Source organism: Macrosteles quadrilineatus, unplaced genomic scaffold (genome assembly GCF_028750875.1).
Source record: "Macrosteles quadrilineatus isolate MER2022 unplaced genomic scaffold, UCM_ALF_1.0 Scaffold_3__2_contigs__length_128488019, whole genome shotgun sequence".
In the NCBI taxonomy this organism is placed as follows: Eukaryota; Metazoa; Arthropoda; class Insecta; order Hemiptera; family Cicadellidae; genus Macrosteles; species Macrosteles quadrilineatus.
The window spans coordinates 36,000,876-36,016,946 of record NW_026542596.1 but is presented as its reverse complement, the minus strand read 5'-3'; the positions used below and the strand labels follow the sequence as shown (position 1 = coordinate 36,016,946).

Below are 16,071 nucleotides of genomic sequence, written 5' to 3'. Positions count from 1 at the left end.
ATTAATAGAAACTGTGCATTTGAAATGCTTATTTCATTCCAAAGGGTAACTTAGTAATTTTGTAATTTGCTTCTTTATGGATATATATTAATAAAATTTGGAAAATTTATTTATTTCGTACCATAATAAAAAAAAACCTTTTTCCTTCATGTAGCAGCAAACCTGGGCAGCAAACTGCAAAGCAAACTCACAAAATCTAATGTTATTTAACTAGGGAATTGATGTGACAATGTTTTGTGTAAAAGTCTATTTGGCAAAATAGAAATTTGCTATTCTGCAGGTTTGCTGTGGCGGTGTATTTAGTATGATAAGATTGTTTGTAAATAGGCATATAGTTGCTAAATACAACTACAATACTAAGAATCTTTTGAATCAACAACTAATTGGTGATCGTCAGAAATTTCAAACTCATAGGAAAGTGTCTATAAATGAGATATGTCAACAATGTGTTGAACAGGTCAAAATTAAATATTAAAATACTGTATCTTAATTTTATTTTGTATTTCACAATCTTTCTATTTCCTAGTTTTTATTTTACCTAAAGAAAGTGTATTTACTATTGACAGATCATTCAACAGAATGCAGCCTACAATGAGGGAACGCCGGACTAGGGTCGGCTTATTGAATTTCATTTATTCATCGTTCCTTTGACTGCAGAGACGTTGCCATTGGTTAATGCAGGGAGAATACAGCTTTCAGCGCTCCCCGCGGCACAACCAACCATTGTTGAAACAATGGCCAATCACCAAATAACAAGAGCACTAAACGCTCCCACTCGACGGAGCCTCCCTTGCGTTCAAGTTTTCTAAACTACTAAGAATTGTTTAGTGTTTTAACGTTTTCCCGATGTTGTTATAGGTTTTTATTGGGTGTAGGAATTTTGAGGTGTTTTCCCTTAAGTTTAGTTTTACTTTTGTCCCTTTATTTGATTTAAAACTTCCTTTTAAAAATTCTAACTGAATAAAGAATGTTTTGGTACAGTTGATTGCGTTTGTAGCAAAACCCATTGCTTATGGTTTAAAATTCAAATATATCTATAAAAAAAAATACACCACAAAAAAAATACTTGTCGGTGGGGTCCAAATTATGCATTTTATTGCAGGACAAAGATGCCTAAATCTATAATTTCTAAGACAGGAAGGGCAGGCACTTTAACTTATTACACTGTAATTGGCAGCATACTAAGAAAAATGTAAATGTAGTGAAAACAGTTAATCGCTTTATAATCTATGGAATACTACATGGATTGCTTCTATATTTGGTTGTCTTTGTTTTTCATGGTTCGTAGACCATGATTTTTTTTTGTTTACAGAGGCAGTGCCAGTCTGATAAAAAAATCATATCTTAACCTCTCACTGAGAAATGCCCATGCATGCACGTATTCTCACAGAGCAGAGAAAAATAATAATGATAATAAAAATGCTTTAATATCTTATGTTTTAAATTTACTTCACGTAAAATACATCTATGAACAAAATTTTCAGTTCCTAAATAAATAGCAGATGCGAGGCTTGACCAGGTTTGTAAATGGATTTTTTATAGGTTATGATATTTAGTTCTTTTAAGAGGTTGACGGCCTATTTTAACCTTTCATTTGTCCGTCCACAAAGGCTGTGGTCCAGTGCATGGAACGTATCTAGCAAAGCAAGGGTGAGCTGTAAACTGATTAACTCATAAAAAGTAGTGGTAGGTGCCGGTATTAAAACTCACTACGTCGTTACCTTGGGCCCGAAGTGCGTGGCGCGGACTGAGCCACCTACCCATACAGTGGTACAGCGGAAATATTTACAAGCCGGACATGATTTTCCACAATGTTTAACAAATTTATAACATTGCTATGGTCAAAACGACGTCACTAAACTATGTACCTTTATTTTAATAGTCCTATTCATTTTTATTTTCTCCCCCTATACATATTATATAAGAAAGTATTGTTTTCGTCAAAATTTTCACGTTTGAGTTTTGAGGGGATATATTCGTTTTGGGCCCCCCTGAACCCAAAAAAAGTGGTTTTCGAAGTGATGTATGTGTGTGTGTGTGTGTGTGTGCGTGTGTCTGGATGTGTGCAGAGCTACAGATCACACCTGAAGTCCGATTTTGATGGAATTTGGTATTTAGGTACTAATCCATGGTATCTCCAAGCGTTTTTTCATTTTTTTTTTTAATTTTGATTTTTAAGTAGATTTTCCTATAAAACCCATCAAATAACGGATTTACTCAAAAATGACCCGAACGATTTTGATAAAAAATTAGTATGATGTAGCCCTTTAAATTTTGAACAAAATAGTAGCACTCCCATTTCTGTAAAAATTACGGTTCAAAAGTTATTGTAAATTATGTTATTTTTCCATTTAAAAAACCTTTATAAAATACGAGAAAATCGTATTTTTTAAATAAACCGGTTTAGATTGACATTAGTATGTGATAATACTTATACTGTAATTGCAAACAACATAGTGCAACCCCCTATATCTGTAAAAATGATGGTTCAAAAGATATTGTAACTTATGTTATTTTCCCATAAAAACCCAAATGGATTTTTGAAAAAAAAAACGATTCTGATTGAAATCATTCTGTTAAGAGAAAGTATGTGTCAGAATGCTGATACCGTTTATTTTAATTTAGTTACTTATACAAATATCAAATCACGTTTGCTCCGCTCAACTCAACTGGCTTTCACCTCTCTGAAAGCAATCTGCTTTCTGTGATCATATTTAATGGTAGTTTATCCTAGATTATGGTAACGTTGAAACAAACATTAATTAAGTGTTATTATAAGTTTATTTAATTCAACAGGTCAACAGGTTTATTTTTCAGGTCAACAATTAATTTAACTTTAACAGATGATCTCCTCCAATGATACCATGACAGGTAGTAGAAGTAGAATGTCTTGCGAATGTGATCAAATATCCCTACGCTTAAAAATCCCAAACAGAAGAACCTGCGTAATGGAGTGCGTAATGGATGACTTACTTCTGGTGTCTCCCCTGGTAAAAATCATAACGAGTTAATCGGTTAACATTTTAGTCTTTACCTATTCATTAAATTACGTATGTCTTTTGAAGATCGAGGACATTTGCCGATTCAGTGAAAGTTCTTCCTTTGTAAGAGAGCTAGGCTTTGTTTATTATCAATAATGCTCTGGACCTTCAGCTTAGGTATGCACTCTGAGCCTTAAAGCATTGATTTGAACATAAAAGCAATAATAGTCTGAAAAGCAAGATTTGAACCTGATTGCTCTAATCCTTAAACCAGTGCCATCAGTCAGTTGTCATACTAAAAAACACGGCTGGTTAGCATTGACATAAAACCACATTAGGACAGGACGACGTCAGTCGGTCCAGCTAGTATTATTATAAAAGGCAAAGCCCTCACTGACTCATTCCATCTCACTCACTCACTCATCACTAATTCTCCCACTTCCCATTTACCTATGAGGCTGAAATTCGATACACCGATTCTTTGGGCATTAAATAGGAAAACTAAAAAGTTTTTATTCCGATCGGGCTTTCGGGCTCCACCCCAGTGGCTCTGGATAAAGGTTGTTGTCAAACTTATGGGAGAAAGTATGTGTCAGAATGCTGATACCGTTTATTTACTTTCTCCCCCTATACCATAGTATATGGAGAAAGTATTGTTTTCGTCAAAATTTTCGAGTTTGAGTTTTGAGTGGATATATTCGTTTTGGGTCCCCCTGGACCCAAAAAAGTGGTTTTCGAAGTGATGTCTGTGTGTGTGTGTGTGTGTGTGTGTGTGTGTGTGTGTGTGTGTGTGTGTGTGTGTGTGTGTGTGTGTGTGTGTGTGTGTGTGTGTGTCTGTGTGTCTGGATGTGTACAGAGCTAGAGACTACACCTGTGGTCCGATTTTGATGAAATTTGGTATGTAGGTTCTAATCCATGGTATCTCCAGGCGTTTTTTTCATTTTTTTGAAATTTTGATTTTTAATGGGGATTTTCCCATAAAAACCCATAAAAAACCGGAAAAATCGGATTTTCTCAAAAATGGCCCGAACGATTTTGATACAAATTTAGTATGTTGTAGCCCTTTAAATTCTGAACAAAATGGTACAAATCCCATTTCTGTAAAAATTACGGTTTAAAAGTTATGGTAAATTATGTTATTTTCCCATAAAACCCCATAAAAAACGAAAAATAGGATTTTAGACAAAAATCCGGTTTTGATTTAACATAGTACTTATGTTATGGTCCTTACAATTTTGATAGTTTTTCTTTTTTTAGAAATTTTTATTTTTAATGGGGATTTTCCCATAAAACCCCATAAAATAACGGACAAATTGGATTTTCCCAAAAATGGCCCGAACGATTTTGATAAAAATTTAGTATGTTATAGTCCTTTATATTCTGAACAAAATGGTACAAATCCCATTTCTGTATAAATTACGGTTCAAAAGCTATTGTAAATTATGTTATTTTCCCATAAAAACCCCATAAAATAACGGAAAAATCTGATTTTCCCAAAATTGGCTCGAACGATTTTGATAAAAATTTAGTATGTTATAGTCCTTTAAATTCTGAACAAAATTGTACAAATCCCATTTCCTTATATATTTACTCTCACCGCTTACACATGATAAAGGTTGTTGTCAAACTTATGGGAGAAAGTATGTGTCAGAATGCTGATACCGTTTATTTACTTTCTCCCCCTATACCATAGTATATGGAGAAAGTATTGTTTTCGTCAAAATTTTCGAGTTTGAGTTTTGAGTGGATATATTCGTTTTGGGTCCCCCTGGACCCAAAAAAGTGGTTTTCGAAGTGATGTCTGTGTGTGTGTGTGTGTGTGTGTGTGTCTGTGTGTGTGTCTGTGTGTCTGTGTGTCTGGATGTGTACAGAGCTAGAGACTACACCTGTGGTCCGATTTCGATAAAATTTGGTATGTAGGTTCTAATCCATGGTATCTCCAGGCGTTTTTTTCATTTTTTTGAAATTTTTATTTTTAATGAGGATTTTCCCATAAAAAACCATAAAAAAACCGGAAAAATCGGATTTTCTCAAAAATGGCCCGAACGATTTTGATAAAAATTTAGTATGTTATAGTCCTTTATATTCTGAACAAAATGGTACAAATCCCATTTCTGTATAAATTACGGTTCAAAAGCTATTGTAAATTATGTTATTTTCCCATAAAAACCCCATAAAATAACGGAAAAATCTGATTTTCCCAAAATTGGCTCGAACGATTTTGATAAAAATTTAGTATGTTATAGTCCTTTAAATTCTGAACAAAATTGTACAAATCCCATTTCCTTATATATTTACTCTCACCGCTTACACATGATAAAGGTTGTTGTCAAACTTATGGGAGAAAGTATGTGTCAGAATGCTGATACCGTTTATTTACTTTCTCCCCCTATACCATAGTATATGGAGAAAGTATTGTTTTCGTCAAAATTTTCGAGTTTGAGTTTTGAGTGGATATATTCGTTTTGGGTCCCCCTGGACCCAAAAAAGTGGTTTTCGAAGTGATGTCTGTGTGTGTGTGTGTGTGTGTGTGTGTCTGTGTGTGTGTCTGTGTGTCTGTGTGTCTGGATGTGTACAGAGCTAGAGACTACACCTGTGGTCCGATTTCGATAAAATTTGGTATGTAGGTTCTAATCCATGGTATCTCCAGGCGTTTTTTTCATTTTTTTGAAATTTTTATTTTTAATGAGGATTTTCCCATAAAAAACCATAAAAAAACCGGAAAAATCGGATTTTCTCAAAAATGGCCCGAACGATTTTGATAAAATTTTAGTATGTTGTAGCCCTTTAAATTCTGAATAAAATGGTACAAACCCCATATCTGTAAAAATTACGGTTCAAAAGTTATGGTCAAATATGTTATTTTCCCATAAAAACCCCATAAAAAACGAAAAATAGGATTTTAGAAAAAATCTTGTTTTGATTTAACATAGTATGTTATAGTCCTTACAGTTTTTATAGTTTTTTAAATTTCTTTAGAAATTTTTTTAATGGGGATTTTTCTATAAAACCCCATAAAATAACGGACAAATAGGATTTTCCCAAAAATGGCCCGAACGATTTTGATAAAAATTTAGTATGTTATAGTCCTTTATATTCTGAGCAAAATGGTACAAATCCCATTTCTGTAAAAATTACGGTTCAAAAGTTAATGTAAATTATGTCATTTTCCAATAAAACCTCCATAAAATAACAGAAAAATCGGATTTTCCCAAAAATGCCCCAAACGATTTTGATAAAAATTTAGCATGTTATATCCCTTTAAATTCTGAACAAAATTGTACAAATCCCATTTCTGTATATTTACTCTCACCGCTTACACATGATACAGGTTGTTGACAAACTTATGGGAGAAAGTATGTGTCAGATTGCTGATACCGTTTATTTATATTTATGACAACAGCTAATTTGCAACCAAAAGGTGAGTGAGCGTAGCGAACGAACTTCAACCAGGACGTGATTGAGCCATGCGAACGAGCTCACTTATGAAGTTAAACGGGTACAGCTAGTGTGACAATAAGATGGTAGCAAGATGGTAGATGGTTGTTGGTTGTACTATAACCAAAAAGAATAAATATAGACTGACAGCTGTGCTGCGGTTAGCACAAGTTCTGGCGTCCACCGCTAGGATTGTCGTGTATTTACGGTGCACAACACACACAACGGTGCAGCGTCTCTTGGTAGTCCAGTCGTTAAAGATAAATATATAATAGAGGTTCGACAAAATTGTTTCAAAAGGTTTTTCAACGGATTTCAATACTTTTATACCTACAACACAACAAAATCTGACTTGGGGAAGTACCTGATATTAAGGTATTTAAATTAAAGTAATAATTGCTCCCAGAAAATAAAAATAGTTAAAAACATTATTGTTGGATATAAGGTGTGATATATCGTTTTTAATGATTAATACCCCCGCCGCAGCAAACCTGCAGACTTAGCGAATTTCCATTTGCCTGATTGGATTTACAGTAAACTAAAATGTCTCCTTAAAAATATCACATTTATTCCCTATTTAAACAGAATTAGTTTAATGAGTACTTAGGTTTGCTGCAACAGGGAGGGTAAAAAAGTTTTTTTATGTAAAATGTTAAAAAGTACTGTGGTTTAGTACAAAATTAATGTATTTTCCAAATTTGATCAAAATATGTTCATAAACAAGCAAACTACAACAGTTGACTTATTCTCCATAAGAATAACATGGGAATTTAAAATTACAATTTTTTTGAATTTTCTCCGTAACAGTTAGGCGCGTTATAACGCTTCAATATACTAAATTATTAGTTTTTTTAAGCTCTACAAAATGGTTTAAAAAGAAATTGTGAAATTTTGTGTTTTTATGGTCAAAAATGGGAAAAACCTATTTTTACCCCATAAAACCCCCCATAAACACCCGTTCCCATAGTCCGATCATGCTGGTTCGCGAACTCATTCAAGTTTATCCCGCCTTACACCTTCAAACCAAATTTGATCAAAATCGGACAAAAATTACTCAAGTTATCGTGCGGATGGACACATATATATATATATATATATATATATATATATATATCTATATATAGATATATAAAAATTTGAACGAACGGTGTTTTTGGCCTCTGGGGACATCAAAATGAAAAAGTAAATCGGTCCCGGGCTTAGGTCTTACCATGAGACCTACGGTAATAGCTACTTCCCTATAGGGAAATTCGCTAAAACTGTGGGAAAACTAAATCTGCAGCTTAAAATGTGATTAGACTTCATTTGATGCCACAAAATGGCTGCCAAAATACGTTTCATGGAGAAAAAACTAAAGTAAAACTTACCTTTAGATATAGGGTGTAGTATATCGAATTCAATGTTTTCGAGGGTGGCAAAATAAAAAATACCCCCGCCGCAGCAAACCTGCAGACTTAGCGAATTTCCATTTGCCTGATTGGATTTACACTGGAATGTCTCCTTAAAAATATTACATTTATTCCCTAGTTAAATAGGAATAGTTTAACAAGTACTTATGTTTGCTGCAACAGGGAGGGTAAAAAGTGTTTTTTACTGTAAAATGTTAATATAGGTACTGTAGTTTATTAAGAAATTAATGTATTTTCCAAATTTGATCAAAATATGTTCATAAACAAGCAAACTACAACAGTTGACTTATTCTTCATATGAATAACATGGGCATTTTAAAATTAAATTTTTTTGAATTTTCTACTTATCCATTTGGCGCATAATAACGCTTCAATATACTAAATTATTTGTTTTCTAAGCTCTAAAAAATGGTTTTGAAAGAAGTTGTGAAATTTTGTGTTTATAGGGTCAAAAATGGGAAAACCCTATTTTTACCCCATAAAACCCCGTTCCCATAGTCCGATCATGCTGGTTCGCGAACTCATTCTGGTTCATCCCGCTTTATACCTTTAAACCAAATTTCATCAAAATCGGAAAAAAATTACTCAAGTTATCGTGCGGATGGACACATATATATATATATATATATATATATATATATATCTATATATAGATATATAAAAATTTGAACGAACGGTGTTTTTGGCCTCTGGGGACATCAAAATGAAAAAGTAAATCGGTCCCGGGCTTAGGTCTTACCATGAGACCTACGGTAATAGCTACTTCCCTATAGGGAAATTCGCTAAAACTGTGGGAAAACTAAATCTGCAGCTTAAAATGTGATTAGACTTCATTTGATGCCACAAAATGGCTGCCAAAATACGTTTCATGGAGAAAAAACTAAAGTAAAACTTACCTTTAGATATAGGGTGTAGTATATCGAATTCAATGTTTTCGAGGGTGGCAAAATAAAAAATACCCCCGCCGCAGCAAACCTGCAGACTTAGCGAATTTCCATTTGCCTGATTGGATTTACACTGGAATGTCTCCTTAAAAATATTACATTTATTCCCTAGTTAAATAGGAATAGTTTAACAAGTACTTATGTTTGCTGCAACAGGGAGGGTAAAAAGTGTTTTTTACTGTAAAATGTTAATATAGGTACTGTAGTTTATTAAGAAATTAATGTATTTTCCAAATTTGATCAAAATATGTTCATAAACAAGCAAACTACAACAGTTGACTTATTCTTCATATGAATAACATGGGCATTTTAAAATTAAATTTTTTTGAATTTTCTACTTATCCATTTGGCGCATAATAACGCTTCAATATACTAAATTATTTGTTTTCTAAGCTCTAAAAAATGGTTTTGAAAGAAGTTGTGAAATTTTGTGTTTATAGGGTCAAAAATGGGAAAACCCTATTTTTACCCCATAAAACCCCGTTCCCATAGTCCGATCATGCTGGTTCGCGAACTCATTCTGGTTCATCCCGCTTTATACCTTTAAACCAAATTTCATCAAAATCGGAAAAAAAAATTACTCAAGTTATCGCGTTCACGGACACACATATAAATATAAATCTATATGTATATACATACATATATAAAATTTTGAACGAATGGTGTTTTTGGCCTCTGGAGACATCAAAATAAAAAAAGTAAATCGTAAGTACTGGCCTTTGTAAAAGTTAAACTCAACATAGGGCCTACTTCAACTTATTTCTAAAGGTAATTTCTTTTACTTTTTGGAGCGTATTTTGGTGACTTAAATTGTATGACCTTATATTAGATAAGGTAAGGTATTAAGTATTAAGTATTAAGTATTAAGTATTAAGTATTAATTATTAATTATTAATTAATAATTATTAATTATATTAAGTATTAGATAAGGTATTAATAAGGTAATTTTTTATTTTGCCACCCTCAAAAACATCGAATTTGATAAACTACACAATATATCTAAAGGAATGTTTTATTTTAGTTTTTTATTCTCCACGAATCGTATTTTGGCGGCCATTTTGTGGCATAAAATGAGGTCAAATCACATTTTAAGTTGCAGATTTAGTTTCCCACCCTTGTAAACATTAAAACCGATATACTACACCCTATATTTAGCAATCTATAATATTAAAACGAAACAGGGTTTCTTTATTTCACGATTCTGAATCAACCACTCAACGGATTTTAATTATTTTTGTGTTGAAAGAAAGATAATTTTGAGAACTAGGGAATGTCGAAGCCATAATTTTAGTTTAGGGTCCCAGTTATTTATAAATTAAGTTTTAATTTTTGAAAAGTCTAGCAGCCGACGCTAAGATTCTAAACTAGCTCTTGGTGCGGTGTAATATAATTTGTTTAACATAACAGCTGTACACATTCAGTGTTTGTAACACAAATTCAGCATTTGGATAATATTAAAAGACATACTAAGGGTTGACTAATTTATACTATGTGTAATGCTAACCATTAATACGTTCAATCATTCGATAAGAGGATGACAGATTATTTAAATAGGTAAAATAGTACATAGGTAAAATACTAGGATGTTTAAAGGATTTTTTAAATAAATCTTTGTAATCTTCGGTTTGTTTTAGTTCAATATAATTTTCTTTTAACTAACAGCTGGTTAAATATAAAAATGCTCTGTAGAACTATACTCTGATTTGTCATTGATTTTTAGGAAATAAGTAAGATTTAGAAGACCACTGAGAAAAGTAACATTATCGATGTATACAAGTCTAGGCTCTGTACACGAATCTTAAAAAAAAGGATATGCAAATTATTATACTGCTCAACTTTTTTGGGAAAGGGTAGGAAAATCCATTTTTTACACGTTTTAATTAATATTGGTTTGTTTACAATCAATGTTTTTGAATGATTAAACTTTGTTTGAATTAGGCCCGGAAATATTGATGCCATAAAGAAGGAGATCAAGAATCCTCAGGAATAAAATTTTAAATTACCACCACAACTCAGGCGGGGTTTATCCAAAGATATACAGATATGAATGACATAGATTAAGCACAACGTCATCATTGACCTAGGATACTGCAATTAGACTAACCATCCTTTTATGAAATCTAAAAAGTTGTCTGGCGTGTGTTTAGTTGTGGTTACGTTTGGAGGCGCTGAATATTTTATAGTTTAAATAAATGAATATGGGGAATTACGGTGTATATTGATTCAATGAGGGTGGTTTAATTATTAAGGATATTAGAACTGATAACGGAATCAATAATAAACATAGACAATTAATTACGTCACTAGCTTTACTAGCGTGTTTTACGTTTTAAATTCCTTCAACATGTGACCAGTTCTTTTGTTCAAATGAATATTATTTTATTTTTGACTCAGCTGTTTACCAAAACAAACTATATGTTGTTGTTTTTACTTTTCTTTGTTTACACTTATTTATTTAGCAATTGATGCAGTGAAATTGATATATAGGATATGTGTGGACGATTCGTTTAATGATGTCAGGACACCAACGTTATAATTATGTGTACTGTGAATTTTATTAGATGTTTTAGTTTTATTTTAGGGAGTTTCTATTCAGACCTACTGGAAATTGTGTATATGTAGTATGCGTAATTGTATTGTGGTGATATTGATTATGGAAGAGGCAGGTATGCGATGGAATTGGAAGGTGATATCGTTGACTAGGCCTATACACTTCTCAATTGATAATTACCCTTTCTACTGTAGGCTACAATAAAATTTGTCTTTATACGTGTAAGCTAGCTGTTCTGATTTATACACAGTTTTAACTGACTACTCCCGTACGTAGGACGGGTTAACACCTCGTAATGTGTTTAACTTATTTTTTTTTGGGAGCAATTATTATTCTAATTTAAATATCCTAATATCAGGTCCTACCACAAGTCAGATTTTTTGATTTGTGGATATTTATAGGCATGCACTGTGGATGCGACACTCCCTGGTGTGGATTAACGTCCGCACGGGTGAGTACTACGACTATCCGCAGTACTATCCTGACAATTAGACCAATTTGTAATTACCAAGACAAACATGTGGTTCGGATTCCACTTTAAACTGTAGGTCCCTTAGTTGCCATTAGCTGTATGGGCTATTAATTAACAGCTGTGTCTAAGGAATGTCGGCCTTAGTCACTAACAAGACTACAAGACGCCACTCATCCTACACTCATCTCCATTCACACTTGGCTTAAACTACCTACTTTGTATGGTCGCCATTTCATAGAACAGTATTAACAGATTTCGGTAGACTTGTTTGTGTTGTTTGAAGGTATAAAAGTATTGAAATCCGTTGAAACCCCTTTTTGAAACAATGTTGTCGAACTTAACTCAATGACTGGACTATAGTGGCAAAACGATCTGACGACGGCAGCGAATCGAGCAACAAGCGGCACATCACGGAAACTTCCTTTGACAGTCTATTCTATTTGTCCTATGGTTTTACCTTCCTAAAAGTTAGAATGTCGCCAGGGGAACCCATACAGCTGTCCTTGACCATTAATGTCATTAATGTCTTTAGTGTCTTTTAAATGTCTATTTAGTGTCTATTTAATGTCTTTAAATACAGACATTGAACTCTGCCTAAAAAACGGCTAATCTTAGCCAGCAATGAAGCTACATAGAATATCATCTCATTCCATTCTACACTCATAATACCCTGCAGTCCGGTGGGGCATACGGGAGGGACTATGGCTAAAGGTGTGGTGACGTTATATCTCTAGTGGCTAATGTCTTCTCTTGAGGGAACACCATTACCGTTAACGAGACGATATGGTATTACCGTTATATTACCGTTAATGAGGCGTTCGTGGCATAATTGACAGCGTCTCGGACTGGTTTTCTGGAGATCTCGAGTTCGAAACCAGCCGATTTACATTTAAATTTACTTTTTGTCAAAGATTTTGCTTAGAATGCGAATACTTCATCTTAATCTCATCTTTATCTTTTGTTAGAATTTTAGTCATTTATGATTTTATTTATGAGTAGAACTATTTAAAAAAAATTGTAAGCCTTCATTCGATTTTTATTTTATACCTTAGGGTATTTATATTATCAGCAAATTTAATTGGTTAGGTTAGGTTATTACAGTTTTTATAATTAAAAAGTTAATTTTATAACTAAAAATTATAAAACTAATTACAAATTTTTCAACTTAGCAGTTCTAGCGGCGAACGCTGACATTACAAGATATGTTAGCCATAGTCCCTCCCGTGTGTCCCACTGCCCTGCAATCGCATTCAGCTTAAAATACATACAGTCTTAGTGAAGATGATTAATTAATAAATGAGTGGTATGAGATATATATATATATACTTACGATCTGTATTTTCGTTCATCATAAGCCACATATAGATGATAAAGCAGGCGTTAATCAGTAACACTATCAGTAAGAGCAATTGCTGTAGGAGTTTACTAAAACTCGTAGTATTAAGGAACATCCTAAGGGATTGCACATATCCGTATTTGGGTGTCTTTACGACAGTGAAGGGAAAGGAGCAAAGTTCACAAGAATCTCGGACTGACCATGTCAACCATTCTTCCAAACATGCAACATGTACCCGGCCCAACGTACCTGCTCAGAAGAAAACATAGTCAATCATTGTTGTTGATCAGTTAAAAATAGCTTACCAACAGGGCGTGTTGTAAAACATTTATTGTACAATACCAATAAGATGAAGATGAATGACATTTTAGTGCCTAAGCTGACACATCAACCTCACTGTAAAATTCATGAGTATTCTAAACCAGTGTTTTTTTTTTTTTTTTTTTTTTTGTTTTTTTTTACCTATGGTGAGTTTTAAAATAGTTCTCATAGAATCTTATTTGATAAAATAATTCTTCGTAATTGAAAATGTTTACTAATGAATGACTGAGCAACAATCTTCTATTTTAGGCAAGAAAAGTGTAAAATGTGAATAATGTAAATGTAAATGTAAATGAGGAATGTGCTGTTCCTAAAGATGTTCTCAAGCAAAGTTGACCAACATCATCTATATCTGCATATCAACAGTTTGACGTGTATATACTCAATAGTAAAATATCCCTTTAGAAATGTTGGGAAATTCTTCAAGAGTATATTTAGTGTTGACTGATATAAATAAAAATGCCATAAGGGTGGTGAAAACTAACTGTATTCCCAACTCTAATACTAGTTTAAATGATAGGCTTACCTCAGGTACGATACTTAACCCTTTAAGACTCAAAGGCTGATTGATATTTTAAACAAAAAGTACTATTAGTAACCACTGATCGAACCAATTAACGGTCGCCAGCTCAGAAGTGGAAGTTGATGATATTGGTCAGTACACAAGTAGGGTTTGAAAATGTCATCACAAATCTGATATTAGTTTCACTACTTAATGCTATTTGTGTGTCCCCAAAAAACTTAATTCAAAATTATTTTTATTTTGGGTTCAAAAAAATATGAACGATTAAATCAAAGGGTAGACCTAGTTAGGGCGAACTTTGTCATTAAGACCTTTTGATGATTCAACGCATAGACAAATAGAATAAATATAGACCGGCAGCAGTGCTGTGGTTATATAGCATATGTTCCGGCGCCCACCGCTAGGAGTGCCGTGTTGTTACGGGACGGCACACACCGCTGCAGCGCCTGCTGGTAGCTCCTGTGCTTCTCGCCTGCAGCGGTGTGTGCCGTAACTACATGGCACTCCTAGCGAGGGCGCTATAACCTTCCTTTGACAGTCTATATTTATTCTGTTTGTCGATGTTCAGCGCTACATTGTTTTATTTGTAATTTACAATTTAGTACATAAATAAAATACCTTTACAGTGACATGGAGAAGATATTAAATCAGTTCCTTTGTTAAGCTTGCATATTCTACAAGGGACGGAACTTTCACTGCTAACTGTATTACGTGTTGGAGTCTCTGACGAGTTTACACCAAAGAGCACATCCACCCCTTGTGGATATTTGGGCAAAGCAGTTCCACTGCAATCAGCCATGGCTTAAATTTCTTTGTTAACTGGATCTAAAAATTTTGGGTTAATTATATCACCTTTGTTTCTATGGTTATCAAGTTTTATTCCAAGTTCCACAAAAAATATTACTATAAAGGTTGATTTTTAAGTCTACAGCAAACACAACACAACACTGAATTATATTTTGTAAACAACTTCATATGTACAATGTAAAAACATATGATGGTCCATCACTAATCCAGACTAGATGAGTTGGGTTGCAATATTCAACATCCCCCCTCACCCAACTTAGCTCGGTATAAGTCCTAGGCACTTTTGAAATTTGTGATGTTTTGGTTCGCTTAGTCCTTTAGTAAAAATATCAGCAACCATGTATTCTGTGGGTTGGTAGTTCAATTTTATTTCTCCATTTTGTACTTTTTCCCGTATAAAATGTTCTCTGATACTGATATGTTTAGATTTACTTCCTATAATGGAGTTTTTAGCCATTGTAATAGCTGATTGGTTATCACAAAATATTTCAATGACTTCTTGAGGTCTTCCCATATCATTAATCAATTGTTTTAAATGAATGGCTTCTTTTGTTGCTTCAGTCAATGACATGTATTCCGCTTCACTCGTAGACAGAGCTACAGTCCTCTGCTTTTTTGATTCCCAGAAGATTACAGCACCGCCAAATTTAAAACAGTAGCCGGTGTATGATCTCCTGTCTTCACTGCATGCCCAATCTGCATCTGCTGCTCCAATTAATGGCTTTCCTGTTTTGAAAAATTCAAGACACAAGTTCTTTGAGCCTTGCAAATATCTGAGAACCCTCTTTGCAGCAATCCAGTGTTCTTTTCCAAAACAAGAGTTATATTGGCTCAGGTAACTCACAGCATGTGTTATGTCAGGTCTTGTGGCTATTGACAAATACATCAATGAACCGATTAAATTTTGGTATGGGTAGTTACAATCTTTTTCATGTCCTTTAACCAATTTTAGACCTGGTGTTAGTGGAGTTACAGCTGGTTTGCAGTCAGTCATATTGAATTTTTTCAGGACTTCATTTATGTATTTCGTTTGTGACATTGATTTGATCAGCTTGAGATGGTATGAATTTCAGTTCCTTTAGTTTTTCATCAAGCTTCATATACCACTGTCTTCCTGATTGCTTTAAACCATAAACTGCCTTTTTTAGTAGACAAACCTTTTTGTTTTGAGCATTTTTTAAGTCAGTAATCATTTTCTTTGTTTTGTTGAATAGTTTTTTATCTTCATTTTCACTCTCATCCACCATTATTTCTTGGAGGTATCTCTCAAAGTTGTTAGGAGTTCCATG

The 16,071-nt window shown here is 33.6% G+C and overlaps 2 protein-coding genes across 2 annotated transcripts in view; both read right to left on the bottom strand.

Annotated features, from left to right (window-relative positions):
• The window catches only part of LOC128990088 (gamma-aminobutyric acid receptor subunit alpha-6-like), a 132,795-nt gene that overhangs the window by 90,178 nt on the left and 26,546 nt on the right, over positions 1 to 16,071 (bottom strand). The gene's annotated exons all lie outside the window — the stretch shown is intronic.
• On the bottom strand, positions 2,763 to 14,910 carry LOC128990089 (E3 ubiquitin-protein ligase MARCHF4-like). Its single transcript, XM_054412325.1, has 3 exons — positions 14,594 to 14,910; positions 13,126 to 13,380; positions 2,763 to 2,987 (listed from the first exon to the last, which is right to left on the bottom strand). Exons 1-3 carry the CDS (start codon positions 14,772 to 14,774, stop codon positions 2,785 to 2,787), a joined length of 639 nt encoding a protein of 212 aa, XP_054268300.1. The 5' UTR covers positions 14,775 to 14,910; the 3' UTR covers positions 2,763 to 2,784.